Below are 14,237 nucleotides of genomic sequence, written 5' to 3'. Positions count from 1 at the left end.
ATTTACTTGAAATGCATGAAAAAAATGACCACTCTTAATTAATTAGCTGGGCATTCAAAACATTGTATCTTCCTTCTACTGGCTAGAAATAAAAAAAATGTTTGGTAGTCTCTCCTTTTTTGTTATGTAGCCAAGATGCTGAGCATTTGAGGTGAGACATAATCAACTTTCCATACCATTTTGGTAAGTGCACTTGCACACATACAACAGAAAGTGTTAAGTCGGGAAATGAACAACAATGGAAAAAGAGGGAGACAGAAATGAAACAGGGAAAATGCTGGAAAAGTGTAAACATGCAAATAAATTGGGTTGACAAAACACAAACAAAAACCAAAACAATAAAAAAATAAATCCTAACACATCATAAAATTATCAGATAATTCTGTGCTAATAGTAGAAAATATAAAACAACATCTCCCCATGGAAGCCTCCGTGTTGTTCTTAAACCTTCAAGGTGTCCTTAAGGTTTGCCCTTTAGCCTTTAAGGGGCGCTGTCTCTGTGTTTGGAGCTCCATTACCTGAGAACTTCTTCTTATAATCAATGCAGTGGATGCACCCACGCTTACACAAAGAAATAAGGACAAGGGTCAGTATGACAGTTCACAGACAAGTTTGTAAAAAGTAAAGAATTCATGAAAAATAGTAACTGTTTCAACTGTTCATTGTACATTCAAAAATCCTCATCTATGCCACATTTAAGTGCTTTCAGACTGCAGAAATGTGCCTTTTCTATTCAAAGTATTCACAATTTAGTAAGAATGCTAAGAGTAAGGTGCAGTTTAAATGCTTACAACTGCTGGAAAAAACAAACAGCTTTTACTGCTTTGTTGGAAGATTACTGAGAGACTGATTTGACACTGATGCTATGTACTGTATAGCTTCCAGCTCAGTGAACTTTTAAAACAACATTTTACAGTTATTCTGTATTTCTTGTTACCTTCCACAGTAAGAAGCCTAAAAAGGCCAACAGCAGCAGCAAAGACATGACTGTCAGGAGGATTATCCACCACGCAACTTTGACCAGGAATGCAGTCTTTCTCTCAAGGAACACTGTCAGTTTTGCCTGTGGACATTTAGATAATAATAATAATAATGATGTGCAAACAACCAGTATGTCTTCAGATGCACAAATCCTAGAAGGCCGTGACTTTCTGTCCATCTTAGACTGTTACAAACATTATTTTAATGTAATTGTTATAGTACACTGAACTCAAAGGTAGCTGTATTAAAGAGCAACTGCTCATGTGAGTAATTTAACAAAATTGGTCTTAAAAAACAAACAAACAAACCTAAAAAAACACTTTACCTTTGTCCTGAGTTTGTCTGGTTTAAGTCCAATGTTCTCTGGAGCGTTGGTTAGAGTCAGAGTTGCATCAACAACAATGAGAAGATAGTTTAACGTGCTGTAATCCTAAATGGAAGAGAAAAACTGAATAAGATACTGGAGACATGCTACTAAGTAAGGCTGGAAATGGGTAACAGAGTGAGAAACAAGTCCATGTGAGTGTTTTGTAGAAATAAGAACCTACACTAGATTATTGTTTATTTGTCATGAAGGTTTCTAATGGTTTTAATTTGTTCCTAAGTATTAGCCTACTCACAGGACCACAACTGTCTAAAATAATCAGAGGCATTGCATTCACTTCCCTCATAGTAAAAGACTTTCAAAAATGTTTTTAAGTAGACTATATTCTTGTCTTTCCTTGCTCACTTTTGTTGCCGATTTTTAGTGTTTAATGGTATTTTACAGGATGAACTGGTATTATAGCATTAATGACCACTCAAAGCGCTTTTACACTACAGTCAGCATTTTACCTTTTCATATATATTCATGCAAAAATGTATCTACTTTGCATTTATACCTCAGGTAAATTTAGAATCACCAATTGAACTAAGAAGTAAGCTGAAGACAGAGAACCCAAAGGAAACTTCACACAGAAACGCCAAAGACCATGAATTCTGAGCCTAGAATTTTCTACCGTGGGTCCAGTACTACACTAAACACTACAACACTGTGTCAACTCTGGAAATAGAGGTTTCTATATGAGCTACAATGTACACCAGCTAGTGTCTAATTTTGATAGTATTCCAATTAGAGGGGGGAATACAGAACGATGTGGCTCGTTCCCTGAGAACAGCTACCTGCTGTGGCTATACACACTACAATAGCACTTTTCAGAAATGGAGCACCTCTGCCAAAGTGGCGTTCCAAAGGCGAGAATGCAGAACAATCCGTGCACTACTGTCCAGGCCCAGCAGAGGGCAGCGTATCTCCACACAATTCAGTCCATCTGAGCAGGTCTAAAGGGAAGACAACAGTCCTCAGGTGTGCATGTTCATCTGTCTCAGTTTGCATAAAGTATCAGTTCAGCAGTAAAAGGAAACTGCTGCAACATTTTAATTTATTATAATTAATGTTTAATTCTAATTAAAGTATTATTCTCCTACCAGTGTTTTATATTTTCTTTTTGTTGGAAGAAATGTGAATCCATCAGTAGAGAGAGCTTTATGTTCAGCCTCACGTCTTTTTCTTGCTGTATCATGCCAGCCCTTGGTATCAGACATGATCTGGTTAGATGTATTTGCCATTAAAGCACTGCTTACATTTAAACGATGACAGGATTTCCTTACCTTTACATGTTTAAGTGGACTGACTTCATCTACAGGTGAGCAGGGGACAGAATGCATCCCGTCATTGGTGATGTGAGTCAAGTAGAGAAGCCATTTTCCTACAGAGTTCTCCTTTGGCCAGTAGATGCTCAGTGATGCATTTGCAAAATGCTTCAGTGGTCTGCCCAAATTTGTTATCTATTAGAAAAACAGTGCATGTTTTCTTGGACCCATGAGCAAAAACCAAGCAGCAGGATTAATTTAAAATTTAGTACCAAATATCACCTTACCCTAAATTCATACTGAACTGAGTTTCCTATTTGATCCACAGATTTTATTGCACTTTCACCCTTTACAATGTCACCAATTGACACCTGAGAAGGTCTAGCGATCCTGATGAGGAAACACATTATGATATAATATTAGTCATTTTTAAATCCTTCAAGCCAAATCATTCATTTTTAAGATGACAAATGGAACAAGCAATGTTAATTTTGAACTCACCCGTTCACTTGCAACTGCAGCTCAAAAACAACTTTGGCAAAGGCCTGTATTGGCTGTATGGTCTGCTCACTCGTCCTACATCGCAGGAAGAACCAAGATTATTTGTAAATTATTATTTCTGCTTACTGAATGTCATTTACATTCCACTTATCACTGATTAGTAACATAATCCATTCAGATCAGCCTACTTACGTCTCCAGCTGTAAAGTGATGTTAATTAATTTTGTGCTCAACGTGAGGCCAGAAGTTGTGAGCATGACATAAAACGTTACCTGAAAGGAACAAAGTAACCATCAAACATGCAAATAGTGATGCAGATGTGGAAGAAACTGAGCAATGCTACTCACTTCAGCATCTCTTTCGAGTGGATTTCCCAGGTCACAGGCAATTGGCATCCTGTTGTCTGCACAACTCACTTGTTTTTCCTGAGGAAACAAGCAGGCAATCTCATTGCCAAATGTATAACTCTATAAATATACAGTGATTATAAAAAGGTCCTGGGAGATGACATCAAATTTTGGAGTACCAAAATTACCAAAAGTATCATTAAAATATTCCAATATAATTTGTCCATCACATTTTAGACTAACACAACAAGTAGGAAGTAGGAAATCAAAGTTGGAATCTAAAAGTGAAGCATAAGGAACAGGATATGGATTCATGGAGTAAAACATACGATCTAACAAAGGGGAAAACCAGCTTTTCTGTACTCACTGCAGTGGTCGAGTAGGATGAGTAGCGCACTATGTCTGGGAGTGTAATGGCCAAACGACTCTGGTGTGCATCATCCCCGTTTTTGTTAGTCACAGTGATCTCCAAAGCTATGTCTTCATCTGATGGAGTGATGACCGCAACACCATCCTCACTAAAGGAGTGACAGTAAAAGTTAATGCAGCTTGGGCTGAGGGGTCGCATGTTTTGGTTTACCAGGAAAAAAAAAAAGACTTTATTTTTGAGCTTTTATATTTTTGCTTTACCTGGCCAGTGATTTGAAAACATCTTGACCGTCTTGAGTTTTTTTGGAACAGAACTTGTACTGTAAGTCCAGGTTACTTTGGCAAATCTTGTCACTGCCACAGCCTCTATTTATTAGAACGATCTGTTAAAAAACGAAGAAACTCTTCTCTAATAAAGCTTCAGCTAGGTTCCAGGATTCTGTTCATATCCGTCACAACAACAGAATTAAAGGATTTAATTCACACAATTTCAATAACTGCAGTAAACAGAAAGATGCAGTCAAGAACATTCTAGTTCTAGTTTTAATTTTATTATTTTGTATTTCACTTTTCACAGACTTCTGACACCTTCTGAATTTAAGTCGGTTATTCAACTTGTTCAAACACTGAAAATGATCAGTGGGATTAAAATAAATGTGACACAAATCACTGGTTGACATTGGAAGATGAGAGGAAATATATCTCTTCAACTGAATCGACCCTCCTTTGCATGAACATTGGGGATGTCATATAGGCCCCTTTATACACCAGCTTTACCTTATCTATGTGTTGATATTGTTACAGTTTTATTCTTGTGAAACTGACACTAAGTATGCTACAGGCTCATTTAAGTTTTGTTTTTTGTGTTGTTTTCATTATTTTCTGTCTGATACATCTGTGCTCAGGTCCCCCTGAGGGTCTTTGAAATAAATACAGTATTTTTTTTGTCTTAAGCTAACCCACCAGTCTCCAGGAAACCAACCATTTTTAATTTAACTTGAGTATATGTGTATATTTCTGACCACAGTTGCAAATATATTGCAGCTGAAGCCAGTTAACTGTACAGTTTACACACTGTACAACTAGTAAATAAAACACATTAGTATTAGATTGATTCTTAATAATACTGATGTTGCTACATAAACATCCTGCAACTTTGATTTTGATTATATTTTTACTAAATGCACATGCAGGTGTAATGTGCAAAAACTTGAGTTCATTCGAAAAACTTTACTCTCTAAGTCTTCATACACCCAGCAAAATCTGAGTAAGTTTGATTAGAACTGCATATAAACTCATTTCTACCTCTGAGGAAGTGGTCTTCTGCTGGTAGCGGTTGAGGACAGGAGTAAAACTGAGCTGATCCGCACTAGCACTGGTTGTCTGACTGGAGCTCAGAGACACAGTGACAGAGATGGGGATATTCTGCAGCTTGTCCTTGATATTTCTCTGGAACGAAAAAGCTTTGCTGTGATTTAATGTGATTTTGTTTTTTAACCCACAAGGTTTTGTATAACACCTAATGACAAATGTTATAAGTCTCTGTAAATTGTACTACATTTTAAACATTTTCATTTTAAAGTAACTTTCTGCAAAGTCCAATATAACTAAGTGAAGTGAAAGTGTTGAAAATCAAGCAGCATTATGAGACTGTGTCTGCTAACGAAATGAAACAGTACCAAAAGCCGGAGCGTAGTTTTGTGACAGGCCTGTCTCCCTTGACCAGACAGCTCCAGCTTGCCTTGAGATGAAGCCATAAAGTTGACCCTGACTCTTGATTTTTTCATCTCATAATCAGCATCAAAAGTATAGTTGAGCACTGTAATATAGATAAGTACATTCAACAGATTAGAAACAACTGACTCCAGTTAACATAGTATTAGTACTACTGTAAATAACTGATTATAGCACACCCATATATATGTACAGCAACATGTACCTAATGTTACACAGTTACACAGTACAACTTAAATTGACCAGTTATATTTCTTTAAATGCTAAATGCAAACTAGAGCAGGTACAGGAAGGTTTTATCCCAGAACTTTCTTGGCAACATTGTTATCCTTTGCATCATATTAGCACCAATAAACATGTCAAAAAGAGAACAAATGTATCAGAATGCATTACTTTTTTCAGTTAACTTAAATTGTCAATGAACAATAAACCCTTAAAGACATTGTTTTGTATTTGATCAAACTCCTGAAATTTTACCATAAAATCTACAATAAATGCTACAAATATGTACCTTTTATAGCCTGGGAACATATATGTATTTTTCTAGTCCTCAAAATTGTGCACATAGCAAGGTCATATAATAAGCCATTTTAAAACCATGGATTTAAGGAATACTGAACGAAGAAAACTTACTCAGTTTAGGGTTGAACGACTCAGGATGTGCTGTGTAGGTAAAACATGCCTCGACTGCAAAAGAACTTGAAGTTTGTGCAGACATGTTCGATTAAAACCCAAAAGCGTTGCAAATAGAGCATGTTATAATTTGTGTTTTTGAACATCTTACCATATTTGCTCATCACATCGTTTCTTTGCGATGTCTATTTCATTTGGTGCAATCTTAAGAGAGGTGCTGACGGTGACCACTGGCCTTGCTCTGCAACATATATGAGAAAGAAAATCACTAATGAGACTTTCTGTACCGTCATATTTATAGAATCAAAACCAGAGAGGAATTTTAAACATTAAAGTACATGTAGTGGTTTGTGGAATTGAAGTTGTTCTGTCAGAAAGTGAACCATTAATAAATTATTGTGCATGTTTAAAAGTATTTATACAGCATATTTGTTTTAAAAAAGTAAATCAATATGATTAGAATAAAATGATCAGAATGATAAAATGTGTTTATTAAAAGAAATCTGAGCTCGGGGTTAGTTTCTATCCACAATACAGAAATTTTTTTAACATAAAATTAAACTGAGCTTCAAGTATAAATAAAAAAAAGAAAATTAAGTGCTGGGATGCATTTATCATTGGTTACTTTTTATCTTGTGCTTATGCAGTAACTCTCTCTCTATATATACCTGTAAACAAAAATGGAATCAGAGAGTGATCCAACAGCCAAGTCAGGATACTGATTATCATCCACGTCCAGGTTACCAGTCAGAGTATATCCAAACAATTTCACTTTCTTTGATCGTGATGAAATTATCTAAACAAGAAAAGATATAAGATATTAAGTTTTTTTGTATTGTAAATATTCATATATTATTGAATTAAATCGCTGATGTTGAGGAAGCTCAGCAAATTCACCTGTGCAGGCTCTCTGTTGACACCATCTGGAGAGCCATAGTAAAGGTATACAAGTCCAGAGCCCTCATACGGTGCTCCCACTGCAATATCTGTCAACACAGGCAAACACTAATACAAATCATGGTGACAACACAGAGACAACAAAGTTGGGGGTTTATCCAAAAATGCATTTAAAGAGTACCTACAATAGTAGATCCTCTTTTTTTTAACATCCTCTTTTTTTAACATGGCTAAAGTCATCTCTGTGAGCCAAGACTGAAGTGTCAGACTGCTTTAGCCACTCTGTTTCATGCTTTTTTTTCTACTCTTGGGTCTGTATGATGTCAAAGAGAGGGCCTATCCCTAAGTAATTTGTTGGTAAATAGCATCTAGGAAGGCTAAGATACTGTGTAGTAGGATATTTGTTAATCATGCAAAGGCAAGTTAGAAGAGTCCAAAATGGAAATTAACATAACAAATCTTCAGAAATGACATTTACACTGGAGTGTACTCCATGTATCATTTGTCTTTTGTGTCTTTTAATTCCTATTGCTTTTAGGCCTTAAATTGAAACCCTGATAGTTACATTGAGAAGATATGAGACTTCCTATCAGTTACAAATTTAAAGTCCAATTCATAAGCAATAAAACACTCCCACTGTGTGCTGAGGATGAGTGTGGTTTATTACATTTGTGTATTTTATGACATAACTCAATGTGGTTTACCCAGTAGTGAATGTGGTTGGGGTATGTAATATTATCTATTGTTATTTAGTGACTTTTTCATATTCTGTAAATGTAGTTAAAATGTTACAACCTCCATAATGATCTTGATTGATGTCTCCAATATTTTCTACTGCGAGGCCAAACATGGAGTCTTTATGTCCAAGAAGTTGGACTGGAACAATATTCTCCCAGTTTCTTCCTTTGTTATTGATATAGATATAGACTGCTCCTCCAACCTCGCCATCTTTGACAAAGAACTGCGGTGCTCCCACAGCGAGGTCATCCCACCTGCATGCAGCAAAAGAACACAATATAAAACCAATTAATACTACTGAATATTAATAGAGACAGAAAGTTATATTGACTGTGTACTTCCTAATCTGTAATGAATAATGTGTGTTTGAGTGTAAAATTCACAATGTTAACATGACAGCTCTCTGAATTTAGAGAAAGAGAAATCTATAATCTTTTTCATGAAAAGCATATTTGCTATTAGATACTCAGACTGAACCCTTTATTTCCATCCATCCATCCATCCATCCATCCATCCATCCATCCATCCATCCATCCATCCATCCATCCATCCATCCATCCATCCATCCATCCATCCATCTTCTTTCGTTTATCCGGGGCCGGGTCACGGGGGCAGCAGCCCAAGCAGAGAAGCCCAGACCTCCCTCTCCCCAGCCACCTCCTCCAGCTTGTCCGGCGGAACACCAAGGCGTTCCCAGGCCAGCCGAGAGGTATAATGTCTCCAGCATGTCCTGGGTCTGCCCTGGGGCCTCCTCTCGGTAGGACATGCCCAGAACACCTCACCCAGGAACCCTTTATTTTTAAATCTGAAATGAACTCTAGTGATAAATCAATGAGAGGAACCATGAACATGAGTGATTGTCATCATGAAATTTGAAGATAGATGGGTTGGACGAACCAACCAATAAAAATACTGTCATGGTCCTGGGTTGGTGACCCAGTGTTTTGTAGCTTTTTTATTTGTCCTTCTGCATTATTTGTTATTCGGGGTTGTCACTATTAATATTTTGGTTTCTGTTCTAGTATTTCTAGTTCTCAGGTTTAGTATTTTGAGCTCCTTCTGTTCTGCATCTCTGTGCCTGCCCTGGTCCTACATCTTTGTGTTCCCTCCCTGTTGCCATGTCTGATGTCTTAGTGTTAAGCTTGTGTCTGTGCATACCTGTTATGTTTCCTGTTTCACTCTGATAGTCCCTGTCCTGTGTGTATTTAGTGTTCCACCTCCTAAGGCTTTTTGTATAAAACTAAAAATGTAGATGTAATGGCTGTGGTTTAATGGACATAATCTTCAACCTACCCATCACCGTTGAGATCCACCACTGCCAAATCATAGCCAAAGGAGGAGGCCAGGCCTGGTCCAGAGAGGACCAGCTCCACAGACAGATTTCTCTGTGCCACAGGGTCTGCCTTCAGAAATGCCACCTGTCCGCTGTAACCTCCTCTAGGTGCTCCTGATACGATTGTCAGCTCGCCCTTCCTGATGAGGGCCATTCCGGAGTCAATGGAGAATCCTGGATAGTACAGGATGATGCTGTTTCACTGTGATGTTTCACTTTGTAAGAGTTTTATCCATTGACACCACTAAAATTTACATCTTAATTTTAACATTTGCTTGACCATTAACCAGTATTCAAGAGAGAAGAAACTGACCCAGGTAGCTGTTTGACTTAAGAGGAATGAGTTTTGGGTTAAAATCGTCAATATTTCCAGCCTCGCGAGCATCCTCACTGTAGATGTCCAGATTGTCCAAAACCTCCATTCTTACTATTCCTTTGAGCAGGATCATTTGAGTGAAAACAACATGAAACATTAAAAAAAACATGAATAAGTGAATATATTTTGTCAAACCACTCGACTGCTAAGCTTTAATGTACCTTTCCACTGATAAGCTCCTGGTGCTCCAAATAGAAGGGATATGTTATCCTTTGCAAAAGATGCTCCATGACCTTGCTGGCAGTAGGCAAACCAGTCGTGGTCCTTTTGACGTCTTGTTAAGTGTTCTCTATCACAAACGACCCTCCGCCAGCTCCTTTCTTCTTCACCCACCTTCAGGTCGTCTCCTAAGAGGTAGCACTGACCCGTCAGCAGGTGAGGAACGTAAAGACCTGGGGTTATGTCCCAATCCTGATAGTGATGCGCACAAGTCTAAAAGGGAAGGAGGCTAGATTTACAAAAGATGTTGACTTTCTTAAAATTTCTTTTAAAATCTGAATGCATTCCTTACCATTACATTTTTACCAGGACCTTGGCTCGTGACTCTAACTCCCATCCACTGGTTATTTATGCCTTTACTGCTGAGGAACTCTGCAAAACCAGAAAGTTGAGCTCACTCTGTTAATGTTTAGTTGAGAGAAAGTGTTATGATTAATCCCAGAAACAGATTTACATTAAATGAGTTATATCAGCAAAATAAATATACTTTGCCCAAACAAGTCCCCAAACCCTTACAACAGCCTTTTGTTTAAAGCATTAGAGATAAATTCTACAGATATCTTGTTCTATTTTGCACTTAAACGCTTCAGTAAATATTGACAATGAAATTTGAGCATGTGTTGGCGTGTGTTTTCTCTTTTTCTTCTTTACATTTTGGCACAATTTTAAGTAGTTATATATGGTATTGGACTATTAAACAGGAGTTTAAATTAATAACTTTGCTGCACAGTGTTTTGGGTGGGTGCGATATAAATAATACACTCAGTGGCCCCTTCATTTCTTACACCCTGCTTGTACCAGGTTGCACTCTGTTTTGCCTTCAAACCTGTCTTATTCCATTGTGGCACATATTGTGCAAAGTACTGAAAATATTTCTCGCAAACTTTGGGCCACATGATGGCATCACTCAAAAATCGCAGGTTTGTCAGCTGCACTCAGTGTGGTCTTCTGCTGCAGTTTATCTGCTTCTAGTTCAGTATGTTGTGCATTCAGACACACTCCTATGCAGACACTGGTTGTTTTCAGTCATTACTGGCTCTGATGGAATACCCAAGAATGCACTCAACCAAATCATGCCTGTCTTTATGAACTTTAATTTGTCTCTAGCACATGCCCCTCTCTCACCCTGGCTATCACCAGCCCCTGTTATCCTTGAAGCAAAAAAGCCTGCTGTTGACAGTCTGAACATTACAGACCAGTTGCACTCACTCTGGGGCTGTCAGAAGACTGCCCGAACTGGACAGCTAACCAGCTTTCACAGGGGGTCATTTGGCTTTAGTCACTTTGCTGATCAGTAAATTTACCTGGACTTCCACTCTCACACCTGCACTTCCATCAAAGATTTTCTTGCAAACCATCGACAAAATGTGTAGCCATCACCTCTCTTTCATTATCTCACTCAGGACTAATTCCCCACACTGTGCTGTGTTCTCAGCCTAATACTGTGCTCTCTATACAATTTAGACTACACAAAGTCCGTCCTACCAACTCCTTACTTAAACTGCATATAACACCACTGTCGTTGGACTTGTTTCAGGAGATGAGTCTGCTTATAAAGAAGGTGAAATCATACAACAAGAAAGAGTCCACAGCTTAAAATTCTTGGGCCAGCAACATCAAAGACGCTGACAAAATAACCACAGCAATGTTTGCACTTTATGAAAATGTTGAAGAAAAGTCACCAAGGGAAAGCTGTTAGTGAGCTTTTACCACACAAGAGCGTATAAACATACTGTCTCATATTGTGTTATGCTAGCTGCTTAATAACTGATAAAGATCTATAGAAGCCATCAGCACAGTCGAAATATTCATTGGCTGCCCCCTTTGTTCTCTCTAACATATTGCAATCACATGCAACTGTTCCAGAGCAACACAATGTTAAACACTGTTTACTCTCAACCTGGCCATCACCTGTTTGACATTCTGTCCTCAGGCAGACACCACATGTCCCTAAAGCCTTGGACCAAGTGATTCATGGACAGTTTCTACCCTAAAACCATTCTCAATCAGCATGTAAAATGAACAGTCCGGTGTCCACTATCAAATACACTCATACGATTATTATATTTTATGTTATATTTTACTTTCATGGCAATAACTTTGATGCATACAATAGCTGTTGACTAGGAAATCAGTTGATTATAATTCCAGGTAAGTCTTTTATATTGTTTGCATGTGGTTCTTTGTGGTGTGCATAATGTAATTTTCCTTTAAGAAATGCATGTGAATAACAAGCAAGAGTGGCACTGTCAAGCTGACTGTATTGAATATTAAACACTTATAAACTCGCTACCATAAAACAATGATAAATATAGCTTCAGACAAAGTACACAAACCTTTATCATCAAAATCAATGGGCTGACAGCTCTTAGATGTTGTAGTCAGATCACACTTGTAAACAACTCCTGTAACATTCACTTGGTTCTGATGCTTTGCTCGTGGAGCTCCTACCAGCAGTCTGGTGGAAAATACCAAGCAGTAAGACAAAGGTGTGATTAATTCCAAACTTACAAATTTTTTTGCTTTCACTCACAGGTTCTTTCTGGCAGGTTTGAGCTGTTGGTGGAAGGCAACAGAAAATCCAAACAGGCTGCCTGGATCTCCATTTCTCTGCAGTACATTCTCCGTGTCCAGGTTGAAAGCTGTAACATTTGAGGTCTGAAAATGCCATATGATCCAAAGACACACCATATGCCATTGCTTTGCCATGGTATTTAAATTAAAAACTGTATACTTTGCTCATTCTCTTGCTGCTCTTGAAACGCAAAGTGGAGAGTAAGCCCTCCTAGAAAAGGGATTGGTCCTAGCAGCTGCTGACTGGCTCATTGTAGACGCAGACAAACAAGGTGTGGTGGGAAGGAATTTATCTTCACAGTCACAAAGCCACACTGTTTAACTTTATGGTTCATAACTTAAGTTAATATTAACCAGTTTCTGAGTTGATAAAAGTCACACCCATTGAGCGCGTCTTCTCTTATGGAAGTTAGCTGGAAAGATGAATGAGATTATGTTTGGCCTTTAGTTGCAGCTGTAAAAAGCAGTGCAAGAGATGTTACACACAGATAATCAAGTCTATCAGTTGCTCAAAAATAGTCTCATTACAAAAGATGCTTTGGGTTAATTAGACACAACCTTGTGCAGCTCTTCTCGTTCTAAATCCTTTGAAAGCAACCTTGATTTGATTTTAAAATACAGCGCAGCACAGTTGCACAGTGGTTAGCACTGTTTCCTGACAAATTTTAAGTTTGGGATAAATCAAATCTTTGTCTTACTGCTTGAGCATTTTCCACCAGGATGCTTATAAGAGCTCTATGAGCACTGCATCACAACCAAGTGAATGTTACAGAACCTTTTCGAATCCACCATTTTTGATCAAATCCAATCATCATGGAGCCACTAAATGTATTTGAGCTGAATTAATGGTATCATTACACATATTAAAAAAAGCCTACTGGCTGACCCAGTGTTTTATGTTCACTTTATATTTCTCAGATGTTGTTATTCATGGTTTTAGTTCTCTGGGTGTTCTATTTATTGTTCTAGCTAGTTTTAGTTTGTAATAAAATCCATCACCAGATTAAGCACTGGTTAGCCTGCAGTGTTGGCAGTGAAACCTAGCAATTGTGACTTTTAATATGTTGGGATCAATAACTGGGGGGACTCAGGACTAGTGGTTAATCATTGTTACTCAGATTCAGCAAATTAAGATATTAAGGTGCCAGGTAAAAGGCTATGTGACACATTTTTAATGAAATATAAATTTTTTAAATTTAGTGTGTTAGAGTTCAAGAATGTAAAATATAATTTGCAGAGATAAATAAAAATAAAAATGTAAGTATTTTGGGAAATAATAATAGTTATAACAATTTTAATAATTTTTTTGGTATACACCAGCCATTATTTTATCAGTTACAAGAATTTAATGTTCTGGCTTTATGAGTGAGATGACACTGAGATGCAGTTGCTTTTCACATAAAGAGGAGGAGGTATTGTTTTAGATATGAGTGGGCTATAACCAATGGTAAGAAAGTGTTGTAAGATCCCCTGATGTAACAGAATGCATTAAACATTAAGGACCAAAATAGCCTCAACACACATAATGGTTAATCACATGTAAGCTCAAATCAATTTCTACAAATAAAATAACAAAAAAAAAAAAAAAAAAAAGACTAGCATATCATATCAAACTAGTTACATTTTATCAGTTACAAGAATTTAATGACTCACCAGCAGGTGGAGTGTTTGTTATCACAAACATGTTGGGCCAGCAATGCTCCACCTCTGCTTGGTGCAAATAAAACTAAGTGAAAGCTCAGTTATGCTTCTTTAAGACAGCACCAAATAAAGGCAGTTACTTTTATGTATCAATTGTAATTGTAACAGGAGTTGTTATATTTTTAGTAAGTTGTGGTCTTATAATAATTTGTGCTGACTTCTTTTAATGTAAGCAAAATTATAAACAAATAACTTAAAAATA

At 37.4% G+C, this 14,237-nt stretch overlaps 1 protein-coding gene across 1 annotated transcript; it reads right to left on the bottom strand.

Moving 5' to 3' along the window:
- Positions 1-474: 474 nt before the first annotated feature.
- LOC134634033 (integrin alpha-6-like) lies at positions 475-14,018 on the bottom strand. Its single transcript, XM_063483063.2, has 26 exons — positions 13,988-14,018; positions 12,294-12,402; positions 12,097-12,218; positions 10,053-10,132; positions 9,703-9,973; positions 9,479-9,598; positions 9,126-9,339; positions 7,890-8,086; positions 7,095-7,183; positions 6,866-6,993; positions 6,349-6,438; positions 6,198-6,262; positions 5,510-5,649; positions 5,136-5,279; positions 4,092-4,213; positions 3,829-3,979; positions 3,462-3,539; positions 3,307-3,386; positions 3,115-3,189; positions 2,901-3,003; positions 2,632-2,808; positions 2,449-2,550; positions 2,191-2,301; positions 1,307-1,411; positions 938-1,063; positions 475-561 (listed from the first exon to the last, which is right to left on the bottom strand). The coding sequence occupies exons 1-26, from the start codon at positions 14,016-14,018 to the stop codon at positions 475-477; spliced, it is 3,117 nt and encodes a 1,038-aa protein (XP_063339133.2).
- Between the last annotated feature and the right edge of the window lie 219 nt (positions 14,019-14,237).

This window comes from Pelmatolapia mariae, linkage group LG2 (genome assembly GCF_036321145.2).
Source record: "Pelmatolapia mariae isolate MD_Pm_ZW linkage group LG2, Pm_UMD_F_2, whole genome shotgun sequence".
Classification (NCBI taxonomy): domain Eukaryota; kingdom Metazoa; phylum Chordata; class Actinopteri; order Cichliformes; family Cichlidae; genus Pelmatolapia; species Pelmatolapia mariae.
Note: the sequence above shows the minus strand (reverse complement) of the source record. Positions and strands in the feature narration are given on the sequence as shown.